At 37.5% G+C, this 12540-nt stretch overlaps 2 protein-coding genes and 2 pseudogenes across 2 annotated transcripts; all 4 read left to right on the top strand.

Moving 5' to 3' along the window:
* Positions 1-205: 205 nt before the first annotated feature.
* On the top strand, positions 206-6594 carry LOC122055572 (ER membrane protein complex subunit 10-like). The gene is made up of 8 exons (XM_042617064.1): positions 206-596; positions 793-855; positions 956-1051; positions 1931-1978; positions 2855-2926; positions 5713-5771; positions 5938-6028; positions 6184-6594. The coding sequence occupies exons 1-8, from the start codon at positions 276-278 to the stop codon at positions 6310-6312; spliced, it is 879 nt and encodes a 292-aa protein (XP_042472998.1). The 5' UTR covers positions 206-275; the 3' UTR covers positions 6313-6594.
* LOC121968710 lies at positions 4636-4781 on the top strand (annotated as a pseudogene).
* On the top strand, positions 4783-4938 carry LOC121968715 (annotated as a pseudogene).
* Positions 6595-7993: 1399 nt separating the features above from the next.
* On the top strand, positions 7994-12531 carry LOC122055569 (protein FAR1-RELATED SEQUENCE 6-like). Its single transcript, XM_042617059.1, has 7 exons — positions 7994-8314; positions 8566-10671; positions 10778-10873; positions 10973-11071; positions 11349-11417; positions 11499-11661; positions 12078-12531. Exons 1-6 carry the CDS (start codon positions 8243-8245, stop codon positions 11625-11627), a joined length of 2571 nt encoding a protein of 856 aa, XP_042472993.1. The 5' UTR covers positions 7994-8242; the 3' UTR covers positions 11628-11661; positions 12078-12531.
* Positions 12532-12540: the final 9 nt, after the last annotated feature.

Below are 12540 nucleotides of genomic sequence, written 5' to 3'. Positions count from 1 at the left end.
CAATCGAATAAAACCAAGATAAAAAAATATAATTTGGTCAACAACAACTAGCCACAAATTGCATTGGATAAAAAAAAATGTAGTATTTGTCAAATAAATTATATTTGTCTATTTCATGTCCTCTCGTGTTTAACTTGAAGAAAAGAATCGTGGACTCCTGTTGGGCTAATCCAACTAGACACATAAATGGGCCGGGCTGAGCTGGACTGACAACATTCTTTTGGTAGTAACTCGAGCAGAAGTTTGGCATTGTACAGGCGACGCGGAGCGCAGAGATGGGGAAGAGCTACCGCCGGCTGCCCTTGGTTCTCTTCTTGGCCCTCCTCTCGTTCTCGGGTGCCGTTGGGTTCCAGTCAGATGAGTTGGTGCAGGATGATGAAGAATTCGGGCTCGAGGGTGGCCGACCAGCCGTCGATCCGCAACCTTCCATCCCTACCCACCCGCCGCTCCGCCGCAAACCTGAGCTTGATCTTCCCTTCGGATCATCCGATTCCAAGTCGGTCCAGTTCTCTCTGGAGCATCAGTTGGGAACCTCTGGGTTCTCGCCTGCTGGAACTTTTACTGCTCGCCTCAAGTCTTGGAGCCATGGAGGGCAGGTATAGATCAGTTTCCACTTTCCCTTTGATTTGATCTACCGCTATTGCTTTTCAATTTATTGGTTCTTTAACCAATCGATCTTCTTATTAATGTTTGGGGGATTTGTAATCTTCATTCATTACGGGCGATAATAAGAGTGTTGGTCTTTTCCGGTCAAATTATTGCATCTCTCAGTGCTGTTGGACATGATTACAGACTCTGACCAAGCTTAGGTTCTCGAGAAACTCGCTGGCAGAAGAAGAAAAGGAGGCTTTCAAGGTATTTTTTGTTTCGGAGAAAATGTCCTTTATTATGCGTGACTGGAATTTAGATGAGTCATAAAATCGACACTGGAGCTGTTAAATTTAATGTGCTGCAGAAGCTATTGAAGGAAGATGGATACTATACGATCAGACTACCATCTAATGTGTTAGACCCTCCGGGAAGAGATTTTGTTGTTTCATCAGTCAGAGCTGTGAGTAAACAACCATTGATTTGCTGATCTTTCTGCTTAACTTCATATTTTTGACCTTGTTCTATTCGCTTTTGATTCTAATTTGAACTGGAAAGATATGCAAAATAATGCTTCTGAAATTGCAGTTTAGTTACTTCCAGTACCATATTGTAACAAGATAGTGTCAGATTTAGGTTCAGTTCTATTCTACGTAACAGTAGAAATAAACCCACTTTTAATGTATGTGTGAACTACAAGACAATGACATAAGAATAAAGGTCTGAATACATGAAATATATTTCATTGACTGATTTGTTTGGTCCACTTAACACTTAATTCACATTGCAATAGTTTTATAAATGTTGGTGCTTAAATGTCTGGCTCAGATTATAAAAGCTTGTTATATATATAATATAATAAAAACTATCTGGTTAGACTTTTTATTTTCCACCTCTTCTACAAGATCAATGGTTCTACTATGGCTACATGATTTTCCTTTTTCTTCTTAAGACACTGAGTTGATGCTTTTGCATGCTTGTAAAATTGTTTTAAGCAATTCTTTCATGGACTATTTTGACTATTTTAAGATTTGATCCTCCAGATAATACTCAAATATGCTTTGGAATGAATAATAAATTTTACTATTCTTTGCTGTATATCAACATTTTTTCAATCTCTTGGATTGTTACAACCTCTAGATAATCTTTTTAAAACCATGCCATGTTTTGTGTAATGATGGAAAATGGCTATTTTGTACCTATATTTCAAAGTATTAAAGGTCATCCTGAAGGATATCACGCTGATATTGATTGTTCTCAATGACAATAATAGTTGATGGATTTAATTTTCATAAGCAATTGGATCTTAATTGCTACTTTGCTAATTAAGTTTTTATTCCAGAGGTGCATTCCTAGAGAGAGTTTGGACGAGCATTTGGTCATCCATATGGTAATTGTCTATTACTTATGATTGGCATGTATAATGATATCTAGTTTTGCAAAAAAAACTTCATGCCATAGTTCCTTACCTTACAGCGATTACTTGAAAATTGTGTCTCATATATTATCCTTATGTTCATTGAAATGAAATTAGCATGCATTGATGTCACAATCGAGCGTGCAGAAAAAGGCTGACAGGGCAAGAGGGTCATTTCTAAACATCATGGGAAGGTTCTTCTCCTTGCTGTTCATAGGGTGATGGTGGAGCATGGCGAGGAGAAACACAAACAAAGTATCAAATACTTCACAAAATTCAGCTTTCCAATTGTTGCTGCACCAACCAAACTCTTGAAAAATAAAATATTATTAAGAAGACGATGTCTAACATGGGGGATTAGGTTTCTTAGGCCCTTACAATACTAAATTGAAAATTATTCCAGGAAGAAACAATCCTATGCCTGAAGGACTCAACCAAACATTAAATTAATTCCCTATTTTCATGGTTGTTGGTTCAGTCATCAACTCTTTGAAGATCAATCTTAGCACCAATGTTGTATCCTTGTTTTCATCATCATGAAGTGTTTTGGTTATATTTTCTATATATAAGATCTTTTGCTGGTTTAGTGTTGTAAGTTGAACATAGGTAATTTCTATGATCTGCATCAAAGACAGTGTACAGTTGTTAGATTAATGGTGGTGTTAGTTATATTTGTTGTGGGCCTATTCTGACTTTGAGAGCTATAGTTATACAGCATCATATTGAGTCTTATTGATATCATAATTATAATAAATTACTAATTATTTCTTAATAACAACAATATGATATTTCATCCTCTCAACTAACTTAATGCTTTATCTTCTTAACAAATTGCATCTGATTTTGCAGGATGGTGTGAATATTTTGGCAGTGAATTATGGGTCAGCTGGAGCTTGTCAATATCCGAGATTACTCAGATATGTATGTTCTCCTAGATGGTTAAGACTATGTTTGTTCTCCTAAGTAGTTGTAATAATGCTTTATATCTTAATTGTTAGTACATGTAACAATCAAATCTGTACACTATCTATCACTTTCGAAACCAAAACAAAATGAGGTGGACTAGAATACAATTAAACCTATCAAGCTGATATTAAGTAGCTCCACCACTCTGGTCGATTACTTCATTTTTCCTTAGATGATAAAGGTGGATTGATGGATGAACAAGCCAATGGATGGAGCTTGTTCAATTAAGTATAAATCGAAGGAAGTCAACAAGGAATGTTGAGTAGGAATACCATAAATATCATGCAGATGCATTCACATCAATTACCGCTGAAAGTTTGATAAAAACACTATCAATAATGCATCCTACTCCACAACTAAGCACTAGACTTACTGCTAATGATAACAAATGCAATCAAATGAAAAAAGTTCTATCAACTAATGCAATCACATACAAACTACTAAGCAAGCAACCAACTATATGTCAGCTTATGTGCCAGAGCATATAGGATCTATGGATTTCTTCCTAATCCCTAACTTCAAGAATATGCACAATTATGTAATAATGTAATATCTTGTTAGTGTGATAATGTTTCACCGAATGCTCCACACTCGTTGGCTATTCATCTACTATAGTGTTTGTATGGATGCTCTTAAGTATTAACGTCAGCTCTGAGCTAAACAGCTGATCCATACAAGATAACCACACATATAAAAAGCCTTAATAAAATAACTCAATTAAGGAGGAAAGCGGTGTTCTCTACTGCAGAAATCAATCAAAGCCATTCTTGGCAGAAATTGAAATTTGGTGAATGCCTTTTCCTAGTCTTATCTTGGAGTATTGTGTTTACTGAGTGAATATCTGACTTACTATGCTAGGCTCTCTCTCTCTCTCTCTCTCTCTCTCTCTTCTTTTATGAGTTCTTATGATCTAACCTACTTGATGTTACTTGTGCACTTTCTCTCAATCTTGCTCATTATCAGGGAACCGTTAATTAAATAAGTCAAAATGCTGGGGAAAATGTGTGTTTACGAAGTTTTGACTGAGAAGGATTTTTTTTTTTGTTTGTTAGTGAATTCAATTTCAGATCCAAGGAAGGAAGTAGAACAAGAACAAATCCACTTGTCTCTAGGGAAAGAACTAAGATCAATCATACAACATGACATAGCATGCATGTGATGAAAGATGTATTACAATAATCTATAGTGAGCCTCAATCTCCACATAAATTGTAAAAAATATTTAAGCCTGATATTATCTTATTATTTTATTAAGAATCTGGACCTTTTACTAACTAATTTTGGTGAAGTCCAAAATGAAATTATGTTAATGTCATTTTTTTTTATTCACATCGAAAATAATTTTAAAATTTATTAATAATTTCTACAAGCGTATCAATCAGGATCTAGAGTTCGAAACTAAGTTACGGTATATTATTGAGAATCTTTCTCAATAATCAATTAAGGATCTAGAGTTCGAGACTGAGCTGCAGTGTATTATTAAGAATTTTTCTCATTAATCAATTAGGGATCTAGAGTTTGAGACTCAATTGCGCCGTATTATTGAGAATTTTTTTTATTAATCAATTAGGAATTTAGAATCTCTTTAGTCCCACATCTTAGGATTGGCAATACTGTGAGCAAAGAAGTTTCTATAAATACCTTGGGTCGGCGATATTAGAAAGCATGATTTTTTCGACTTTTTGGCTAAGATCAAGTATGATATATTAAATTATTTTTTTATAAGAGTGAGTCCGTTACAATAGCTTGCTGCTACGATTCTCGAGTGTCACCCTTGCATTGCACTATTACATGAGTTTGACGGATCCTTACCCAATTTATGGGCGGCTTTTTGGCTAAGATTAAATGTAGTATTTGTTCTTATAAAATTTACATGTATTCATATATTATATTACACATGCAACGCGTGTGCACGATCGCTAGCGTCACCCTTGCATTGCACTATTGCATGGGTCTGACGCACCTTTACCCAATTTATGAGGGGCCTTTTGGCTAAGATTGTATTATATTACACACGCAACACGTGTGCACAATCACTAGTAAGAATAACATATACACAAATATTACCAAGGAGATAACTGGACAGAATTGAATTAAATAAGTGTACAGAAGAAGCATCAATACAAGTAGAGGTTTTATGTCAGGTTTGGTTCTTCCATAAGCAATCAAGCTCAAACGTTCAAAGTTAAAAGTGGTTTAAACATCTTGACTATGTTAACTGCCAAGTTATAGACATTCACACCCAAATCCAAGATGATGTTTACATCACATCCAATACCTCTCTTCCCCATATATAGATGATGGCTGCTGGTATTTGCCAGCTCAGTCCATCAGACTATGATGCTCACCCTCTCTCAGAAGACAAAGGCAAGAAGGGAATAAGAAATGGAAATCCATAGTATCAACCCTGTCGCCAATATGAATCCCATTTCAAACTGGTTAAGCAGAACCAATGCCCCAAAACTGCTAGTTCAAACTCAGTTTAAGTTGAATTATTGTTGATTTGATCCCAGATTGAGTTCAGAGAAAACTGCTAATTCTTCCCATGAGACCATTTGGTGATGCCTTATCTTTGTTCTACTTTAAGGAAAGAGAACTTTATAGAGCTTAGGCTTGCAATTAACTTGCCTCTTTCTGTGTATTTGAGGTGGATTGTTGAAGGTTATTGAGCATAAGAATTAGTTTATTTGCATTCTTTTGGTTAATAAAACTATATTTGTATGCATAACCTCTCATTTTCAGCCTGCAAAGTGGTCTTTCACGTCATACACTGTCATGAAGACCAGTGAGCAAGCTCCAAGGTACAACTACACCTGTCTAAACTGAGTATAAATCCATCATGTCTTTATATAATGCACTGGTTCTATTATTTGATACTAAATTTTCAGAGTAAATGTTTTGAAAGTATTAACCAGTAAACCAATACAACTTTGTTAAATATCAAACCTTATTCTCTAATACCTGCAGAACTCCGACATTTACTGAAGAATTGCTTGCTGCAGAGGAGGGAGTTGGTGAAGGTGTGATGCCACCCGAAAGATCTTTCTGGGCTAAATATGTAAGAGACCTTTTTGTTTTTCTTTCATCATGTGCAGTTAGGTTTTATCCATACATTAAGTTTGTTAATATTTTTCAATTAGCATAAAGTGCAATTGCTGATGACTTAATCAAGTTACCTAACATTTCCAATCGTTTTTATCATCTTATCTGCAGTGGATGTATTTAATTCCTCTAGTCTTCATTGTGCTGAATGCCATGACCCAAGCCATGAACATGCCAGAGGAAGGGGCTGCTGGGCAAGCTGCACAGCGGGCACCAAGTGCTAATGCTAGAAGAAGATGAAAATGAGTAGCTCAAGAAATTAGGCCAGGTCTCTCTCTCTCTCTCTGGATTCGGTGATATCTAATTCATCATTTTCATTTTGTTTCTCTCTCTCTCTCTCTCTCTCTCTTCGAACCATACATTGATACAGTGCAAATCCTATGTTTTACTTGCCTTTTTTTTACTTCAAGGATATAAAACATAATGGATGTGATTTAACTTCCCATGTTGTAACTTCAGAGGAGGATGAAAACTGCCTCAAGTATTCCTTCTGCTGTTTACTTCACTCATATCTAATTGTCACTCATATCTAATAGCAAACAATATATTGGAAGTAGTGGTTGTTTACTATAATCCCTGGTGTGCTTTAACCGAGACCAATGAAAAGTTGTCTCGCATAATGCTCTCCTTCCCTCCCAATTGAACTAGCCCTAAAGGTTATTTTTCTGAAGAAATGTGAGGGGGTCGGCCTGTTAGTGGTTCTTCAGTTATGCATTAATTTTCTTCAGTCGTATTATTTATTAGATCACTGTCAAACAGACACTAATTTGAGACTCTACATGGTGCATCAGCAATATCCAACGTTTCATATTACTCCATTTGTTCTGACTCTATATGCGCACTGCCTAAGCATTTGTATACTTGATGCATATAAAAAAAAAAATATATAGTATGGTAATAATTTAAATCATATTAATACGTTAATCAACCATAAAAAGAACTGTTTCATCAACATTAATTACTATGATTAGGTTATCGTGTACGTTTTGAGTTCTGACCTGGGTGCTCAATCATCTTTAGTTAAAATATGATGCTGTGCCAAAAGTAGACTTTAGGCTAGACTAAATAGATCAATGATGATTACTCCTTCCTGCCTTTCTCGGTGATCTCATAAACTTCACAATGATTAGGTTATCGTGTACGTTTTGAGTTCTGACCTGGGTGCTCAATCATCTTTAGTTAAAATATGATGCTGTGCCAAAAGTAGACTTTAGGCTAGACTAAATAGATCAATGATGATTACTCCTTCCTGCCTTTCTCGGTGATCTCATAAACTTCACAATCCGGATAGCTGCTATTCAGAAACTAAACCCTAAAAAAAAAACAGTGAAAAAAACTTTGGCCAATTTGCTTGTCTACCGGTAAAAAGGTGATTTGTTTGTTGAGCATTTCCGCTAGTCCGTCTTCATATCAACATAGAAGAGATAAATTATAGATGATTATTAGTCTTGGATAGTTGAATAGCGTGGAGGGTAAACATCTGACTATTAGTCAGGATTTGATCTTCCGATCTCATGGTGAGTGATTGATATTATCAACATAGAAGAGATAAATTATAGATGATTATTAGTCTTGGATAGTTGAATAGCGTGGAGGGTAAACATCTGACTATTAGTCAGGATTTGATCTTCCGATCTCATGGTGAGTGATTGATATCCCTACGGATTGACATAGTTGAGATTAATTTTTAATAGATGTAAAATATCTTTTTGGATCTCTAACTTTGAGAGGATGATTGGAAAAATATTTTCTGGGTAGGACAGGCACGACTGGTTATTGCAGAATATTTCTGGTGGTTTACTTAAAAAGAGCATCCGGTGGGTGTTTCTGAAAAAGAAAGTTTTGATAGGGTTTTTATAAAAAATAGATACGTTAGGGCAGAGCAGTTGAGAATTACCATACTTAAAATAGATGGCCTTACTCAACTTTGTACCGTCGTCACTGGCCTCTCGCGTGTTTACGGTGGGGTCCTTTTCCCTACAGAAGAAGGAGCAGCACTCGCGATCCGAGCCCGACCACCATCGCGGCACCACCACCACCTCCTCCTCCTCCTCCTCCTCCTCCTCTCTCGCTCACCGTCAGGAAACCCTCGGCGAAATCCTTACAGTTTCGTCGGAGAGCAACGCCGGGGATCAACACAAAGGTGCAATTCTCTTTTCTCGAGCAAGCGATGCAGGTCATGGAAGGACCCAGCGGTCGACAGAGGAAACCAAGAAGACCCGCCCTCACTCTCAACTCCCAGGTTGGCTCACCTCTTGAAGTCAATTTTCAATCTCTTGCATCCCGCATACTCGTAGTTTATTGGTTTCCGTTCGATTAGTTTCTTGTCTTCTTAGCTTCACGACTTCATGTTGTAGATTTAGGGTTTTACTTTCTTCCCTTCTTTTCTTCTTCTGCTTTTAGCTGTAAAGGTGGATTCTTTGGCGATTTCTGATAGGAAATTTTTATTCTTTTATATGTTTGATGATTTTTTTTAAAAAAAAAACTCTGTAGGATGTGACGGGAGATACTACCATGGACGCAATTGAAGGAATGGACGATGATGAATTGATCGATGATAGTGTTGGAGATGAATTTGACGACAGAGTACCTGAGGTGGGCATGGTGTTCAAGAATCATCAAGAGGTATCAAAGTTCTACAAGAGATATGCTCGCCGGGTGGGGTTTGGCATCGCTATAAGACGATCTGCCTTTACGGAAGACGGACACTGCTTGTACTTAGAATTGATGTGCTGCAAAGGTGGCCGGAAGCGACCAGAGCCCAAGTACAGGAAGCGCAACTCAGCAAAAACGAATTGCCCTGCAAGGATTAAAGTTAAGCTCTGGGGTGATGGGATGCTTCACTTGGTTGTGGCTAACATTGACCACAACCACCCAGTTAGCCCCTCCATGGCAAGGTTCTTGACTTGTTATAGGCAGCTGTCAGGTGCTGCCAAGAAGCGAGCTGATCGAAACAAAGGAGAGATAGATGAACCAAGATCGCCGCCAACTATGCCGCTTGATAGATTAAGTGCGCTTGAAGAATTACTCTTTAGTGAGAGCCAGCATAGGAGTTTTGTTGAAAGAGGTAGATTGAAGCTTGGGGAAGGGGATGCTGAAGCCCTTCGCCTTTTTTTCACTCGAATGCAAGCGAAGAATATTAATTTCTTCAATGTCGTGGATTTGGATGAGGAGGGGCATGTGAGAAATGTCTTCTGGGCAGATGCACGGTCAAGAGCTGCATATCAATATTACAATGACGTTGTCATGCTTGATACCACATATGTGACGAACAAATATGATCTACCTCTTGCTACATTTGTTGGGGTGAACCATCATGGCCAGTTGGTCTTACTGGGTTGCAGCTTGCTATCAGATGAGACCATGGAGACATATGTATGGTTGTTTAAGGCATGGATAGCATGTATGTATGGGGAGTTCCCCAAGGCCCTTATTACGGATCATTTTAAGGCCATTCAGAGTGCTGTGGGTCAAGTTCTCCCCAATGTTCGCCATCGCTTGTGCCTGTCACAGATACTGAAAAGGGTACCTGAAAAATTAGGTGGCTCAGCAGATTATAGATCCATTAATAAGGCATTGCAAAAGGCTGTTTATGATTCCTTAACAGTTGATGAGTTTGAAGAAGATTGGACAAGGATGGTTGACATATATGGTCTTCAAGGCAATGAATGGATCAGATCATTGTATGAATTCCGGCTTTCTTGGGTCCCTGTATATTTGAAAGATACATTCTGGGCTGGCATGTCTACCACCCAGCGAAATGAGACTATAGTTGCATTTTTTGATGGGCATGTTGAAACAAAGACTTCCTTGAAGCAATTTCTTGGTAAATACGAGATGGCGTTGCTGGATAAATATGAAAAGGAAGCCCAAGCAGATTTTGAGACATTTCACAAGAGGCGACCTTCTGTGTCTAAGTTTTACATGGAAGAACAAATTTCTAGAGTCTTCACACTTAATATGTTTAAGAAGTTTCAGGATGAGATTGAGGCCATAATGTACTGTCATGCATCTCTGCTCAAGGTAGATGGACCCATATCTACTTTTGATGTCAGGGAATGTATTTTTCTTGATGATGGCAAGAGAACAATGAACAAGAACCATGGGGTTTTATACAACACAGAAGAGAAGGAGATTCAGTGCATATGTGGTTCATTTCAGTTTAGAGGGATCCTATGCAGGCATGCTTTGTCTGTACTCAAGTTGCAACAAGTGCATGAAATTCCATTGCGGTATGTCATTAACCGGTGGAAAAAAGACTTTAAGCAATTGCATGCTCTTGCTCAGTCTTCGGATGATGTCATTGCTAATAACAGAATTGATCGATATGATTACTTATCAATGCGATGTCTTCAGCTTGTTGAAGTAGGAATGTTGTCAGATAAATACCAACTAGCTCTTAGATTGATAAAAGAGATGGAGAAGTTTCTTCTAAGTGACAACACATATGATGATACACAGCCTAAGATTAAGCCTCGAATTCCTAAAGCAAATAGATTGATCCAAAATCGCAAGCTAAATGTTGGAACTAGCATGGCATCTGGAAATGGAAATGCAGTACAGCAGCTTGGTGGTTTTGTGCAATTAAATGAGGGCCATGTAAGGGTTTGCGCTTAATTTGATCCATTAGTTGATTGATAATTGTGTTTATAATTTCTTTTATGATTGATACATCACTAAATGTTTTTGAACCCTTCATGGGCAGCCTTCTCTAGGAATCACAAAGGCTACTGAGTTTCAAGTTCTTCCAACTCCATATCTTGCCACCCAAAGCAGGCCCCAACCAAATATAAAATCCACGGTCCTCATTATTCTGTTTTTTTTTCCTTTCTGTACATTTCTATTCTGGTAGATTTATATGGCGTCACTTACCTTTTCTTGGAAATTATGTTTGCAACAGGAAGGTGGAAACCCAGCTGTCTTGCCTCGGAATCAATTTGGCATGCCACTGAATGGAAACCAAGCAACAGTACGACCAGGCATTGTGTATATGTTCCCAGTATGTCTTAATCTTCAGTTCTTCCATTCTCCTTCTAATGTTTCCCTTGTTAAAAATTATTGCATGATAAGTGAATTTTCTCCATGGCCGTTCTGTCATTGCAAGAGTATGCTCATCAGTTTTAGGTCACTACATCATATCTATAATAGCAATCAATGTCTCAATCTGTTTCAGTATCCTAAAATGAATGTTTACTAAGACTTTTTAAATTTATATTAATTTTTCAAATATTCATCATGACTTTTTATTGAGCTTTAAATAATTAATTGTGTTACAGGGTGGATTTGACCCACAGACATTTGGAAATGGACCTTTGATGCCATGGATATACCAGCCAGTGCTCCAAGTATAGTTTAGTTGATTTATTGTTCCTTTCATGGGAGTATTTCAAATTGTGTTTATCCTGACATAATCTGATAATATGTAGGCTACTCAGAACCCAAAGGATCCTCTGGCACCAGGTCCCCCCAAAAGGAGACGGAAGATATTCCGTGATCAAAAGCCTGTTGAATCTACTCAAGATCCAAAAGAACCTCCTGTCGCATCAACTGGTTAATGGGAACAACACCAAACTGCACATCTAACCCAAGGTATGCTACACATCATGCCAGATCACATTGTCATGGATTTAGATGACTATTCTTTAGCTAAGTACTTGCATCTTAATGTGTGATCACTCATACCAAAGTTTTTTGCTCATGTAACTTTAATTAGGGCTGGAAATTCAGCAGTTCTTGCACGATTATTAAAATTTTTCAAAAAAGAAATGGTTATTAACTCTGGAAAAATCAATTTATGTGATGTAAACTGTTATATTTTAAAAATCAATTCTGTAGAACATGTGTATCATTTATCTCATAGATGGAATTCGAGATATTCAATGTCAAACATATGGTTGTGATTTGCTTGGTTCTCTTATGTATTCAATGTCAAACATAACACTGGCACTGCACACTTTTTCGTAGTGACATTACAGCAGCTTGAATAATTTTTCTACTTGTGGTAGGATGGTAAAGAAGCAGGTCGGAGCAGAGCACACAAAGATATCGGTTGAGATTGCTGTGCAGAACAATGCATTCCAGGATGCAAGGCATAGCAGAGCGTTTCCCATTCTACAATCTGCAATACCATTTCCTCTCTGATGCTTCTTTGCAATTGATTTTGTGAAGGATTAAGCCTTTCAACATTTGGCCATATGCGAGTCTTGTTTGCTAAATTTGCCCCTTCCAACTTATCAATTGCATGCTTCAGCCAACTCTCTGTAATTTAACCTTGGTAATGGGAGTATATAAGTGGCCTAGCCTGCAGTTATACAAATCTTATTTGGCTACTTGGGCACCCTCAATGATGTATTTTGAAGACGTTAGTATTTTCTGGCTCTGTGGCTTGATTTCTTGTAATGATAACATTATTATTTGTAAATAACAAGTTTCGTAATCAAAAACCTCTGGTTCGAATTATCAAGCATG

The sequence above is a fragment of the Zingiber officinale genome, chromosome 3B, assembly GCF_018446385.1.
Source record: "Zingiber officinale cultivar Zhangliang chromosome 3B, Zo_v1.1, whole genome shotgun sequence".
Classification (NCBI taxonomy): domain Eukaryota; kingdom Viridiplantae; phylum Streptophyta; class Magnoliopsida; order Zingiberales; family Zingiberaceae; genus Zingiber; species Zingiber officinale.
The sequence above is the reverse complement of the archived record's forward strand: the minus strand, read 5'-3'. Positions and strand labels throughout refer to the sequence as shown.

Excerpts from the sequence above, each read along its gene's own strand:
- LOC122055572 (XM_042617064.1), top strand. The coding sequence starts at position 276 with ATGGGGAAGAGCTACCGCCGGCTGCCCTTGGTTCTCTTCTTGGCCCTC. Across the intron at positions 1,979-2,854 it reads AGCATTTGGTCATCCATATG|GATGGTGTGAATATTTTGGC; the intron begins GTAATTGTCTAT and ends CTGATTTTGCAG. Across the intron at positions 5,772-5,937 it reads ACCAGTGAGCAAGCTCCAAG|AACTCCGACATTTACTGAAG; the intron begins GTACAACTACAC and ends TAATACCTGCAG.
- LOC122055569 (XM_042617059.1), top strand. The coding sequence starts at position 8,243 with ATGCAGGTCATGGAAGGACCCAGCGGTCGACAGAGGAAACCAAGAAGA. Across the intron at positions 10,672-10,777 it reads TGCAATTAAATGAGGGCCAT|CCTTCTCTAGGAATCACAAA; the intron begins GTAAGGGTTTGC and ends CTTCATGGGCAG. Across the intron at positions 10,874-10,972 it reads AACCAAATATAAAATCCACG|GAAGGTGGAAACCCAGCTGT; the intron begins GTCCTCATTATT and ends TGTTTGCAACAG.